Raw genomic sequence first — 15,613 nt, 5'->3', positions numbered from 1 at the left:
TTGGAAAATGCTACTGACCAAAGAGAATTAGCTGTGCTTGTTAATTATCTCTTTGTGGATATCAGTGTATTCAGAGGATTTTGCCTCAAGCTCAAAGACCACTTGGTGTTAAGGGTGAATGCCATGAGGTAAAACCTCTCTCATCTGATCTTCCTTGTGCTAGTTTTGGCAACAGTGATTCTGGCAAGATGAATATTGGGTAGTCAGTGTTTAAATAGGCCGTGAAGTCACATTTTTCAATGCTTATAAAGGCATTCATTGAAAATTGGAAGTAAATTGCCAATCTTATCTAAAGCAGCAAAACAGTGTTTGTATGCTGAAGAATGTACTCAACTACAGCCGAGAGGAAAAAAGAAGAAAAAGGAAAGAGTGGCGACTAATTTCCAAAGTGGTTAAGTTATTACCAGTCTAGGAAGAAATTAAAAAGTTTCTGTTGTTTCAGGAAGAAAGGAAATCAATTATGTGAATTCTACAAACTACAGTACAGATCTCTACTGTTATGAAACTTCTGTACTATGCTTCTCTAGATGAAATATTGAAGTGAGGTCATTATCAGCTAAAATTCTTTACTTTCAAATTTTACTGAGTAGAAATTACCTTGTTAAAGTTTAGTAGAAAAATGACAATATTTACCAACTGATGTAGTCGTGAATCTATTCTGGAATGTCAGACTGAATACATCTGTCTCTTAAAATGTGTTTACAGGATTGTCATTAGTGTTTTGTGCTTATACTAAGAACATACTTAAACTGAATATTTTGTAAACTCACACCATCTAATTATAGTGTTTTTAAAAAATACATATTTTTTTCCACATTGCTTCTCTTTCAGTTGTGCCCCCCTTAACAGTTTCATCATCTACTCCTGATTTATAAGCAGTGCCAAGGCTACGTTTATCTGTGAAGAACTGTAAGATTTAAGAAGCAGTATTTTTTGCAAACTATATTTCCAACCAAAACTTCAAAAGTCTGGAATGGATCCCAGACAGTTTGCATCTAAATTATTTATTCATCTGGAACATGAACTATGTATGTATTAAGAATCAGAAAGATAATGGTAGTCTGTGAAATGGCTACAACAAGACTCACAGTACAGAGGAAGTGAAAAAAGGAATTTGGAGGTCAGGAATATACAAAGAACATAGTGATGGGCTGAGTGAATAGATTCTGAATAAACAGTTTACAGATGAAAACTATTAAAATGATGGCATTATTTTGTGTGCATGTTGATGATAGTGCTAGAAGAATGGTGGAAGCAGAAATAATTTATCTGCCTTGGCTGGAGCTGCAATGCTGAATGAGATCAGGAAGCAAAATGCGTGGGTGTGCGTTCACTGCAAACCTCTGTCATTAAAGTTCTCACTTGCTCTCCAGAGCAGAACACAGAAAACACATGGCACTTTTCAACAGACTATAACTCAAACAAGTCTGAACAGATTTTCATTGCATAATGTGACTGTTCCACTTCCAAATGTCAAAGATTTCTCACTAATCACTGAAAATGGTTACTTTCAGCAGCTTTTACTTCTGTACACTGGAAAATGAATCTGTATGTAGGAAGCATGTCCCAACTGGCAACATTCTATACAAGTGCTTTGATTCCTGCGTGAGGAGGATGTGTCTGGTTTGAGATAAAGAGGAACTCTTCCTTACTGAGAGAAACATATCTGCAGTTTCCCCAAACTGGTATTACCTCCTTGTCAAGAAGTTCCTTTCTTTTCTCTTCTGCTCTCTTTCTGTCCCATCCAAAGCATTACAACTATAGTTGTTTATAGCAATCCTTGCATTAGAAAGAAGATGATGTAAATAACCAAAGGTTTCTTTTCCTCACATCCAACTCTCATGTTTCCATAAAATACAATATCAGATCATTCATATGAGAAAATTACCAATCCATATTTTAATTCTTCTTCTTCATATGAATCTGCTGTTAAAGGTATCTCAAGCTTGTGCCTTCCATTTGAAATTTAGGTATGAGCCTTTAAGCTGTAGTAAAGACCACAATACAACCTCTTGAGGCAGAGGTTTATGCCATAAAGCATGTGTGACATCTGGACAACCACTACCATAACTACCTGCTGAACTAGCAGTTCCCTAGGTCTGATGGTCTCTCTGTTTTGGGGTGACAGGAGATAGATAACAAGGCTCTTTCTTACTCTAGTTCAGGTAAATCTAAGAACCATAACTTGTCCTTACGTATTAACCTGTACCGCAATGCTGACATTCCCCCTTCAACTAATTACTGATGTTGGTCTTGCATGTTCTGTTTCATCACAAATTTGGCAAAGTGAACTGGTAGGCCTAAGCAACATAGAATAAGAAAAACTTATTATTTCATTCCTTATTCACATACTTGCAAATGAATGTAAAATTTAAAGAGATGTGAACTACAGAAGGGGTACAGCTTTCCTGGAACAGTTTTAATGACTCAAACATTCATCAGTCACTCAAAGTTCAAGCATACAAGCTGATCTATTTAACTTTGCACATGAGGTGAATTAGGGTGTGTTTTCACAATGCATTCTCTTGTTTCTTCTGTGAAAGCTTTAACTCAGACAGCTGGTAACTAGAACCTGGCAGCGTAACATGGTTCAAAGTGCTAACACCAATACTATTGGTCCATAAAGATTGTCAGTATATCCCATATGAGAAAGCACAGGTAACTGTGCTCTATTTTTGGTAGTGACACAGACATTTACATTGGTTTTAAAAAGTTATTTAAGGATCACAAAAGAAGCGTAGCCAGCAGGTCAAGGAAGGTGATTCTGCCCCTGTACTCTTCTCTGGTGAGACCCCACCTGGAGTACTGCATCCAGCCCTGAAGTCTTCAGCACAGGAAAGACACGGACCTGTTGGAGCAGGTCCAGAGGAGGACCACAAAAATGATCAGAGGGCTGGAACACCTCTCCTATGAGGATGGGCTGAGAGAGTTAGGGTTGTTCAGCCTGGAGAAGAGAAGGCTCTGGGGAGACCTTATTGCGGCCTTTCAGTACCTAAAGGGGGCTTATAAGAAAGATGGGGACAGGCTTTTTAGTAGGGCCTGTTGAGATAGGACAAGGGGTAATGGTTTTAAACTAAAAGAGGGTAGATTTAGACTAGATATAAGGAAGAATTTTTTTACAATGAGGGTGGTGAGGCACTGGAACAAGTTGCCCAGAGAGGTGGTAGATGCCCCATCCCTGGAAACATTCAAGGTCAGGTTGAATGGGGCTCTGAGCAATCTGATCTAGTTGAAGATGTCCCTGCTCACTGCAGGGGGGGTGGACTAGATGACTTTTAAAGGTCCCTTCCAACCCAAACTATTCTATGATTCTATGATTCTATGATTCTATGATCTCAACTTACCAAAAAAATCTAGTTGCTATCTTGTACCTGTTTACTTTAATGAGACGTATGCATTTTCTGAGGTTTGCAGAAGTACCGACATACATACCTCCATCCTTAAGATACCTAAAATCCATTGGACTAGAGAAGATTAATATTATAAATAATATTCACTATGTGACAACTCTTCTGTAATAAGGTTCCAGCATTAATAAATTATTTAGTTGTAATGGTTATGGCTTCAGTAGCGCCCTGCCCCCTGGGTTTCCAAACACTTCATAAATGAACTTTTAAGTCCCCACAATAACCCTTTCATACATGTAAGGCTGTAGGCTTATCCAAAGAATTGGAGAAATGCAAACAAAACCGTGAGGGTGAACAAGAACTCTTCAGCCACCAGCAAACTTTAGACAACATTAAGATAATACACTGCAAATAACTTTGTATCAAATTGAAAGCACCACCGATATATTATTTGATACACTCATTTAAGTTTGAGTTTAGTTAAGCCAGTGAGAATGGCAGCCATTTCTCTTAAAAAAAGTAACAATGAGGACTTAACAGTCACCATGATTATGTCTCCCATCTTTCATCTTGTCACCTCAAGGAGCAGCTCTGTTCCTTGGTATCAGACATGGATCTAGACCCAACACCCACCATGGAACAGAAACATTGAATTATCTCTATTATTTTGGTATCTAATCTAGATTTCTCTCCTAAAAGTGCAGTCTTAGCATAACATCTTAACTCAGAAGATCATGAAACAACATGATGGTAAAACCTGGTGTGATAAGGTTTCTACCTTAAGCAAGACATATCTGTTAGCCTATTATCAAGAACCAACTGTAATCCATGAAACTACAGATATATATTCCCCTAACTGTGACAGTCTTTCCGGTACAAGGTCTTATCGTATGTCACTGCAGCCTACAGTAGCTTTATTGCCAGTCTTTCATTTTCAGATGATTGGTAGTATAAGAACTACAACTGGAAACTAAGAGACTAATGGCAGCACAAAAGAAAGGTAGTAAGCAAATATAGTCTGAGGCAATGAGATGTCAGTCCTGACTACGTAACATCATGATCCATACAAGCTTGTATCCTAAATTGTATTCTGTGATTTAACTCTTTTTGCTTGGTACTTTCCTCACGTTTCCCCAGGCTAGAGTATCATAGTTGTGCTGATTAGGTGTACTTAAGGATTTTCATTTCCTACTTTCAGATGATATAATCACTCTTGTGATTGGAAGTTTGGCAGATGTGTGCTATATATACTCGACATTTCTCCACAGGAATGTGGTTAAAGTTTTAATTCTTAGGCTGCTCTGTGTCAGGAAACTGCCCATCTATGTTTCTAGATCATGGCCAAATTCAATAAAATAAATTTCTCTTGGCAGTGAAGAAACCAGAAATTCTTTTAAATTTGATTTGTTTTTTATTATTGTTGTCTGTACTAATTCAGTTGCCTTATCTTCCACACTTCATAGCTAACATGTCCCAGATGAACAACTACTAAATTCCTTGTGTCTGTACAATGATTCATTGCTTTGCTATTTTCTAATTCCATTAATATTCTCTCCGATCTTACTGCTTAGTCTATTTATTCTCTCTTAGCAATTCAAACACATTACCCATTTAATTTTCTGAGATCCTTACCATTCATACCTGATTTTACATGGTTTGCAACCTCATACTCAACAGCTCCATTATGGAACTTTCAAAGAAAGCTATATTTGTGAGAAACTTATATCATCATTCAAAGGTCTTGGCTGAATTTACAAAACTGAAGTTACTAAGACAGAAGGGGTTTTCCAGGTTAATTTTAATCAGCTATTGCAATGAATATAGGTGTATGATTTTTTGAAGTATTTTGGCTTTTCTGGTTTTCTAATCAACCAGACATGGTAACAACTTAATTAAGTAACCTTCATTGGCATTTAACTAAGCTGCATCTTCCAAAAGTTGCAATATGCCGCTCCTGGTGCTGTGGAGGTATTTCACAAGCAAAATACTAGGCAGTACAGGTAGATGGATATGCCTGCATATGACAGTCATGACGATCCCTGAAGCATATCACGAAATCCTGTCTATAGTCTGTATATGGAATAACCGAAAAGATGAAACAGAATACACAAACAACTTTTGCATGTGATAATGGCAATTTGATTTCCAGTTCATTCCTTTACTGCTGATCTGCATATGTTTTTATAATAACAAAAAGATAGTTATAAGAGTTGCAATTTTACTTGATCAAGTTATGCCTCATGAAGTTTACCACAACACAATGCATTAAAAAGGAAAGAGGACTCAGTCAGACTAACTTCATTTCTTAGAACCAGAAAAAAAACTTAAAACATTTGCAAATACTTAGAAGATGACAGTGTGGTAAGTAACAACCTGCACACATTTCTCAAGAGCAAATACCACGCCAGCCTAATTTCTGCCTGCGACAAATAGGTCTCACAGATAGAAGAGTTACAGTAATGTTATATACGCAGATCCCAGATCGGTCACAGTCAAGACAGTGCACTATGCTTTCCTGTTCTGATGTAACTACTGCACAGTCAGGGTAATAACAGCTGGGAAACTGTCCTCAGTGGTTCACTGGCAACCTGGAAAGATACAAATAGTATGGTCCAGGGCTTCTGCTACTGTTCTGTCTCCTCCTTAATGACTGGGATGCTGGAACTGAGAGTGTGTTTCTAAATCTGAGAAAGACACCAAAGTGGAAGGGGCCCTTGGAGATTAGGTTCCAAAGGCAAAATGACTTGGCATGCTAAGGAAAGGTGTGAGAAAGCATAGAACAATATTCTGTGAAGACAAAGCAGATCAATGGAGAAGGCAGTAAACAACCACACAAATACATCCTGGAGGAAAGACTAGACAGCCAGCTGTTTTACAGAGGAGGATCTATGGGTAATAATAAATCAAAATAAACCCCAACAATGGTTGCTATTGAAAACCATGCATATTTAAAGATGAGTAACACAGTTTACATTTAAAATAATTTTTTCCTGCTTACTAGAGGAAGGTAAGGCTCAGCATCCACTCTATCCACTTTTGAAAGCTATACTTTAAAAAAGATATGAACTGACTGGAAAGAGTCCAAAGGAAAGCATTAAGAATGACCAAAGGTCTAGCAAACATATACCATGAAGAAAGACTTGACAGAACCTGGGTGATTTACTGAAGACAGTAAAGAGATTATAATGGTCTACAAATGTAAAATATTGCTACAAAGAGGAAAGGCACAAACTGTTCTACCACAGACAGGAAAAGAGTTAATGGCCTTAAGGTGCAGTAAAAAAAAATTCAATTTAACACTAGGAAGGTTAAGTATGAGGATAGTTAAACACTCAACAGATTGCCCAGGGAGGCTGTGGAATCTTCACCAGGAGAGGTTTCTGAGAATAGGATAGGCAACCACCTATCCAGACTAGTTTAAATAGAATTGATTCTGCCTTGGGGCAGGAAGATGGTCAAGATGACCTCTCAGTGTCCTTCACAGCCCAATGCTGTATATTCTGTGAATTACAAGAGAATTATTTATTGTTGAACAATAGTACAAAGTTAAGCATGTATTTAATTTGCCTTTTAAAAGGACACAACCCTGCTTCAGTTTTGAGAGTACTGTAATACTTAACAACTAGGTTGAAGCTTACCAAAGAATGCTTCTGGTATAATCTAACTTTGCTAGGCTCTAAAATACAGCAGAACCTCTCTTAGCTATCATTATCAATTATTCTCAAACCCAGCATGTCTTGGTGTTAATTTGAGTGAGAGCACCTCACTTCTCAGCAAAGGTTTAGCAACAACAAAGTTGCAACAGGACTTTACCAATACACGTATAAAGAATAATAAATGAATGTACAGTTATCAAAATAAATCAACCAGACACAGCTTGTGAATCAGGATTATTGATTGCTTTATATACAGTCTTTAACCCCCTCACTCCTTTACCTGTCAATTGCAGTTGCAATTGTCATTTATAATTGTTCTCCTCATTGCTCATATGGTTTTCCTACACAGGGACCAGATCAGCCATGTTGTTGCAGCAAACCTGTCAGCACAGTGCAATCTTGTCTCTCTCTGTTATTCATTAAATCTTCTGGTTACAGTTGTTAAAAAAGCCCCAGCTTTCATATATCACCTACACACTATAACTATCTTGCCCGTTAACTTACTGTACTTTAATGGTGGAGGAAGAAATTGCATACTTTATTCAGAAGATATATGGAAATGCAATCACTTGCAGTTAATAATTATGCTAGTTATGCAAACTGATGACCAGGCTTCTCCTTAAAAAGAAAAAAAAATCTGGCCATTTCTTATGTACAAGGCTTTATTTTTGGTATGGCTGTTGGTAAGAATGATTTTTGTCACCTATTTTTCTACTAGAGCTTCATTTCACATCAAAGCATCTAAATATCTTTGAAAGTCAGGTCCTACACATCTGAATACAGACATCTGAAGGCAAAGGTTCCTGAAGAAAGTGAAATCCTATTTCTGAGGCATAACTTATAAAAGTAGAATTATAAAAGTTTAGTTATGTTAGACACTCTATCATGGTCAGATTAAGCTGCTGCTAACAAGAGGTTAGCTGTTTGATCGTTTGACAATATGCTTCTTCTTCATTGCTTATTGTCCTGTGAAAGGTGTTACGGCAGAGTTGACAGTTACAATGTATAGCTTGCTAGCTGCAAAACAGAAAAGCAGAATGCAGAAATGTGACTGATTTGAACTTCAGGAAACCATAAGAGCCCTTTAATTTTTGCCAAAAAAAGTCTCAGATTGCAATGAATGAAAGAAAAAATTATTTTTTCCAGAGGTTTACAAGCTTATTTCTTTTAAGTGTGTGTCATTCAGGAGAATCAAGTATTGTGTATTCTTAATTTTTGGCTGCAACCTTCAATAAATGGAGTGCATGGTAGTTTGTATGTGTTATCTGAAATACCCACATGCATGCGTGCATGTGTAAAAATAACTCAGTACTAGCAACATTAATTACGTTCTTTGAATATCAGTTCATGAAGGGTAACCTATTTTGCAAGAAGGCTATAGATACTTAGTTTTGCCTGTGTTACAGCAGTCATGTCCACAGCTCTAATTTTCAACTCTTTATTTTGGATGATATTTTAATAAATTGATCTAGTAAATTTGGCTAACAGTGCAGGTGGTGGTTGTGGTTTTTGCGTTAATTTGCTGGCCACAGCAACACTGAATTCAGTAATGTGTTGTGATATTTATCTATGAAACATGATACAAAGGAGACAGTGAGCCAAATTTAAATTTACAGCTCCACTTACTTACTGAGCAACTTATAACACGACTGAAATTCTGCTGTTTTGTGTATCATTATGTGCACGGCCACAAGATGCTTCATCAGACAAATTCAGCTTTATGGCTAATGCCACGTAAAGCCCACTGGCTAATATGACACACATGTAGTCTCACCACCACTCTGTGTCACAGTGGCTTGTCCATAAGCAGAATGGAAGATATTCAGGGATGAATAATGTCTTCATATCCTGCTGTGTATCTGTGTTGCATAGGGCAGGTGTAAGTGCCTGCCAGTGCAAGGGCTGGGTTCAAGGGGTGGGTCTGAAGCCATTTTGGCCTCCCACAAGTACATCTGTGCCTGGAGATGCCAGTGATGCCTTCAGTGATGTACTGAGATTACTGATACAAGTAAATGTCAAGGTTTGAAACTGGTTACATTCTAGGTTATAAACAATACTATAATGCTAACATGGAATTTATTAACATTGTATGTTTTCTTTTGGTCCTAAGGGTTTTACTTTTCAGAAATCAATGATAAATACTGCAATGTAGGTCACATTTTTGGTGTATAATCATAATCGTATTTTGTAAGCTATCATGGTGTAGCCTACTTCAAATAGTCACAACTTAACTCTTAAAAGGTCAAACAGTGCCACAAAATTTCCTCGATCTTTGCATACAGCCAAGTATACAATGCTGTGTGTAATAGACACATGTATTGGAAAATATGTCACCTTCCAAAATGAATTCTGAACTCCATTTAACAGTCTCAACCTGTTAACAGGCTCGAGAAAAGGGCAGCATTAGATTCATTACACTAAGGGCTCAAAGGCCTAGAACACAATGTCTTGGCTGAAAAAAAAATCATTGTTATCTCCTGCATTTTTGATAAATGAAAAATGGGTCAGATATGAAGAGCTACCTACTGCAAACTGTAGTGAAGGCTGCTTTGCCTTCCTTGTGGACAAGGCAAGGTATACTGACCTCAGCACTCTTCTTGCACTGAACAGGTTATATACAATAATTTAAAAAGAAACTCAACGATTAAAGCTTTGAATGTCATCTGCCAGATGACTGACTAAAGATTTCAGAACTGTGATAGCATTCACAATTTGAAAGTCACTAAAGCAAAACAGTGAGGAGACAATAAGGGAGTTGAAGGTGTCATTCCAAAGCCAGACTCAATGTTATGGGGGTGCGAGCTTACACAGAACCAAAAATCTAGGTGCTGTCTTCAGTCATCTTCCTTTTGTGAAGGGATTAATTTGAAAATTCTTCTGGAGAATAACAATATACAGAATGTTGTTAAAGAAAATGAATGCCTTAGAAAGATTCCTCTTGTAAATGTGACAGGTGCAAATCCTGCAGTAGTGAAAGTTCAGAAACGGAAGCAATTCCTTAGAAATTAATTTTAACAATTGAAAGTTATTTGGGGTAAAGTCTGACGGGGAGAGAAACAAACTAAGATTATGACTACAATAAAGCCCTTGCATGCATTGATATTTTGTATCGACACAGTATTACACAGTACTGACAAGGCTGTGTTTTAGACTATTGTGTAAGATACCATCAAGCTAAACTAACTATAGATTCCAGTTTGGCTAGTGTAAAACCAATGATTTCTTCCAGTACAGTTACAATAGTCAGAGACCGTTTTTTCATGTCTCTTGTAGATAGAGTTATGTTGGCAGGTGTTTGCTGTAAGCCTAGCTTTAGTTTAGTTTACAGACTTTTCATGGGAAGTTTGCAAAACAGAATTCAACATGATGTAGAAGTGGAAGACACATCTTCTATATAGTCCAGATCTCAATGTTGGTTACATATGTTCGTGCTGGAGAAAGAAGTTTTATTTTTCTTATACCTGTTTATGAAATGGCAGCAGCTTGGACAGTGACATACAACTCGGCTGAGCATGCCCTGACACACCCAAGAAGACCTCCCAAAATTATCACTGTGCTAATATGACTTGAAAGGGAAACATGGATGTTTTTATAAAGTGCCTAAGTTTCTCTCATCAATTTGCAAGGCACTAAGCAGCCTTTTGTGGCAAACCATGCAGGGAATGGTGATGCTGAAACAAACCAAACAGGAATAAAGTTTCCCTTGTGACTTCTGATTAGCAATATAAGCGAACTATCGGATCCAGATTCTGTGCTATGGTGTATTTGCCTTGGCCCGGCAAATTGCCCTTGAAATGAACTCTCTGCTAACAGAAAGCTTCTGCTACAGCAACTGTTCTGCCTACTGCTCTCTGTGATTAGGGATCGCAGTTAGGACAAATGAGAAATGAAGCAATCAGAAAAGGGGATTAAAACTCTGTTTCAGACCTACTTCTGAGCAGGCTTGGTTTAGCATTTTTTCATCCTGTACAGTACATATTCCATAGCAATTTTGAAAAAAGTATCATTTAAAAGTTAGCATCTGCTTAGCTGGTAGCACCAGATAAAAGCTCTCATTTGTAATGAACAGGCAAATTTGTTATTGCCCCAGTCAATAGCTATTGACTTGGTAGAGCACTTTTGCTTATTACAATCAAATCCTTTTTCTTTTTTGTTCAATAGTCAATGACACTGTAATGGAAGATACTGCTTACAAACTGATGCAATATATATCAGCAACTGCTAGAAGTTAGTGACTAATGGTTACAAAGAGGAAAGCATGTGCTAAGAACAGCATTACATGTCCATTAATCAAATTTACTGCATCCGATGTGCCTTTATAGGTTAGTGGAACTGTAATGCCTATCAGATAAATAGTTTCTGCTGTTATTAATCTTAAGTTTTAACACAAAACACCTTTTAATCATGCTATCATTACGTAAATAATTTGGCTAGGACAAGGTTCTGTCTCACTTTTGCAGCACACCTTCTAGTTGTAGGAAATTTCTGTACCATTTTGGCTTGTGCAGTCCTAGATTTAGGATTTAGTGAAATGCAAGGTAACTGTTCTGCTCCTAGCCGAAGCCATGTTATTCTCTAAATACCACAGATGGGGCAGTATAAATGCAAGGCAACATCCCAAAGATAAAGTGGCAAAAGAGAAGGGTAGCAGAGTGTGTGTGTCTGTTGCTCAGCCTGCCTCCTGGCTTCTTCCCTGCAGCAGAGCAGTACTGCACAACTTTGTCCTTTACACTTTATATAACTTGCACTTTCCATGCCTTGGGGTGAAATTTGTTGATAACTCGTGTATTTTTTTCATTCTATAATTATTGCTGCATAATTGTTTTATTTTTTTTAAACCTGCCTGACCCAAAAATATTTTCTTTCCAACTTTCTCTGCTTATTGTATATCTGAGAGAGATGCATATTTTTACAGGACAGTGTGACTATAACAGTAACACCTACTATTTTTATATTACCTCTAAGCAAACATTCCAAAAACAATAATAAATTTTGTTGACTCCTTAGAGAAAAGCAGAACTGCTTATGATGACTTCTTGACTTAAGGTTGTCTATAATCACTTTTCCTGTAGAACAGGAACAAATACTCTAATGTTGGAGCACTGATTTATCTGTTTTTTTCTGTTTTCTTAATGCAATCTTCATTTCTCTCTAAACTGATGATGAGACATTACAGAAAGAAAATTTATAAATGTGGCTAGGATTAAACAATCATGCCATTGTCAAGTACATTACACTGTACTCTGTGTGCACCATCTAATTGGATTTAAACAATGTTCATAAATCACAGCCATTAGCCTTTTTCAGAACTGAGACATACCCTACCAGATCCACCACATGGATCCTAGTCATACCTGGGATACTGGTTCATAAACTGCCCATGTTGCTGAAGACTGGTGGAATTTAATTGCTGCTATACTGCTGATTATGAAGCAAGGAATTAAATTCAATTAAGTTCCTACATATTTTACATCTCTTGACAAAGATCTCCAATGCTGCTCAGCCAGTATTAAGTCATGTTCTTGTTTGTTGTCAGCAAAGCAGTTACTGATGGGAGAGCAATGGAGGAGACTAAGCCATATCTTTCCAGAAGTCTGCAACGTAATGGATTCCGTTAGTCTAGTAACCAAACATTCGTAAATAATAATGAATATCCTTGCAATACTGTGTGAAGAAATAAAAAAGATCCTTTTCATCCTAATTTAGAACCACAGAGAGACAGATTTGAACAAGGTCATCCTGTAAACCTATTGAAATTCCATTCCAATGACAGGAGCTCAGGAGCTATAATTTCCTCTTTGTTCTAGTAGTTTCTGTTTTCCAAACATAGCTTTTGATATTGTAACAAGGTGAAAACAGGAAATATTCATAACATATTTATTGTATTTACTGTGATGGTAAGAGGACATCATTGTTTTATACACAACACTTGATCTTTAAAAGGAAAGTATAAGTGCTGCAAATCGGCAAATCACATGGCTTAGTTGAGGCAACGACTAATTTTGAGACGAGTATACCTTATGAGTTTTTTAATTCATTACTGCAAAAGGTTGGCATTAAAGAAATTACATGCATGTTAATAAGACTTTTACATAATACTTAAATGATAACTAGATATTTCAGCATTTCAGAAAAGCCCATAACCCCGCTAAAAATGCTAGATTTCAGAGGCAAGGGATATCTCTTGGCAGCTGCAATAGGTATAAAGAGTAAGACATTTCATAGATCATTCCAGAATTTTAGTGAATCATTTGCAAGTGTACAATAAGTTTAAAAGAGTTTACATTTTATTTCTTTAAAATAGGAAATCGGTCTCTTCTGGTACCAAAATCAGTAAAACACAACCAAATAAAGAGTGAGTGCTTGTGGGAAAAGAAGACTATAGCTGCTACATGACATGATGATTTGACTTCATTGTCAACTCAGTTATATTTATGGTTTTCCTACTGTATTCCACTTGCCTACAAGCAAACTTTATAGTGCTATTTCATATGAACCTGTAACGACTTTATTTGAATGAGGAGGATTTTTATTAAAAAAAAATAAAACATTTCTATTTGAAAACAGGCTATGAATTTCCTATTATGGTCCCAAACTCTGCAGTTTCTGCTGCACTTTAAGATTTGGATAATTTCTGAGAATTGCAATCCACATTGAATGTGGAAGTAATGCTTAATTTTGATACCAAATGAAGTAGAATAGGAAAAACAACAAAAGGCTATTAATAGTAACTTACTTTTTGTGACAACTCCTTCAAGGCGAATTATATTTGGGTGATCAAATTGTCCCATGATACTAGCCTCTCTCAGGAAATCTCTTCTCTGCCTGTCCACATAGCCGCCTTTTAGAGTTTTAATTGCAACAGGTATCTCTCTTTTTCCTGGTGTCTTCAGACGTCCACTGCATACTTCTCCGAACTCACCTTAAATAGATAAAATATTTGTTAGATCATTCACAGTGCCTGAAGAACTACAGTACAGTTTGTATTGCTGAACTTAAACACCTTAGTTTTCAAAATAACCTTCAATAGCTGTCTTAAAAGCTGTCTTTTTTAATAGTTCAGAGTTATTTGTAGTTGTCAGTGAAACAAGAATGCAAAAATATTCAAGAAACTCACACATCCCATAGAAGTGGACGGAAGAATAACGGATGGGATATTCAAGTTCACGAGTTTCATCACATCCCAGAAAAGCAAAATACTCAGCATTACTTCACAACAAATAATCACCTTTCCTTTGTGCCACACCACGAGATCATGGGGACTTGTACTTTCACTGCAACAGCCAAACCATCTGCCCTCCACAGTGTGGTTCATCTTGATTTACTGACATTTTGATACTGAACTTTGATATCAATATGTTTGTGATAAAACTGAGCATGCTATGAGGAAGGAAGGTAATGACACTTAGATTTTAATTCTAATGATAACAAAATATCTATCTAAAATATCTATTTATAGCAATATCTATCTATAGGGGTGTCGTGCACTAAGACCTATATGAAAAGAAATACCATGAGAATATCAGAATACCTGACTATCCTCTAATTGTAGAAAGCGTTTAAAATGTACTTAATGCTATTATGCCCCAGAAAAGCACTTCCACATGATTTACTTAAATGGACTTACACACCAACTTGAAATTAATCACATATTTCACTGTTCAGACAGCCAAAGGGCAACAGTTTCAGCAAATCAGGACCCAGTTGCATAACAAGAGGAATCTCAAAGCTTGCTTCACCTGATGTTTTCTTGTGTATGTAAGGGCCTTTGAAGAATGCATGTCTCCTCAGATTCCCTTTACACATTTACTAATTAAGTTTGTATGGAAATCACAACTTTCCTTTGATCTTGAAGCCACTCAAAAGTTATTTAAAACCCCTACCAAATATAGTCTGGATACCTGCAGGTCAGTTTTCAATGGGTCATAATTCAGTAAATGAAAAACAGTGTTCACAAAAATATTTCAAAGCACTTCTCAGTGCAGGGTACTTCCACAGCAGAACTAAATTCTCTATCCCAGTCATTTTGAAAACAGAACTGATGAAAACCAAAACCGAGTCATAAACAGATATGTATTTAACTGGAGGAAATAATTTGTTACCCCCTCCATTGAGTGCTGTCTGAATTAGTTTTCCTTAAAGTTTAAGGACAGAACAAAAGAAAACAAAATAAGAGAGCTCTACCCTGTAACAGTGTGTCTTCAGATACGAACTGAATCTAGAAGAGAGAGGCCTTAAAGACAGAAGCTTCACTTCAGAAAATTATAACTCCCTGATGTTATAGGATTAGAACGGATATTGTTATACAGCTTTTATTTTATTAGGTTCTGTCATTTCCACTAAAATAAAACAAGGTTTTTATTAGCCAATAAGATCCAGGAAGAGCGGAGGGATTAAAAAACCAATTTCATAGCTTGTCTTTCACTTCAAAACAGAGACATCATCAAGTGCAAGAGTACAATCAACAGATGCTGAACATAACCTCTGAATAAATTAGCAGCTTCTTAAACAGCTAACAAAAGCCAAGTGTCCTAGGTCTTCTTTCTAGCAAACCCCCCCCATTTATTTTATTTCTACCTAATTTTTAAAAATAAATCGAAGCATGTGCTT

The 15,613-nt window shown here is 36.8% G+C and overlaps 1 protein-coding gene across 15 annotated transcripts in view; it reads right to left on the bottom strand.

Annotated features, from left to right (window-relative positions):
• The window catches only part of EPHA6 (EPH receptor A6), a 532,902-nt gene that overhangs the window by 104,960 nt on the left and 412,329 nt on the right, over positions 1-15,613 (bottom strand). For all 15 annotated transcript variants that reach the window (XM_075515531.1, XM_075515576.1, XM_075515552.1 and 12 more), the window contains one exon: positions 13,740-13,925. In XM_075515531.1, the coding sequence (XP_075371646.1) occupies positions 13,740-13,925 (186 nt within the window). The remainder of the gene's footprint in view (positions 1-13,739; positions 13,926-15,613) is intronic.

This window comes from Mycteria americana, chromosome 1 (assembly GCF_035582795.1).
Source record: "Mycteria americana isolate JAX WOST 10 ecotype Jacksonville Zoo and Gardens chromosome 1, USCA_MyAme_1.0, whole genome shotgun sequence".
Lineage (NCBI taxonomy): Eukaryota > Metazoa > Chordata > Aves > Ciconiiformes > Ciconiidae > Mycteria > Mycteria americana.
Note: the sequence above shows the minus strand (reverse complement) of the source record. Positions and strands in the feature narration are given on the sequence as shown.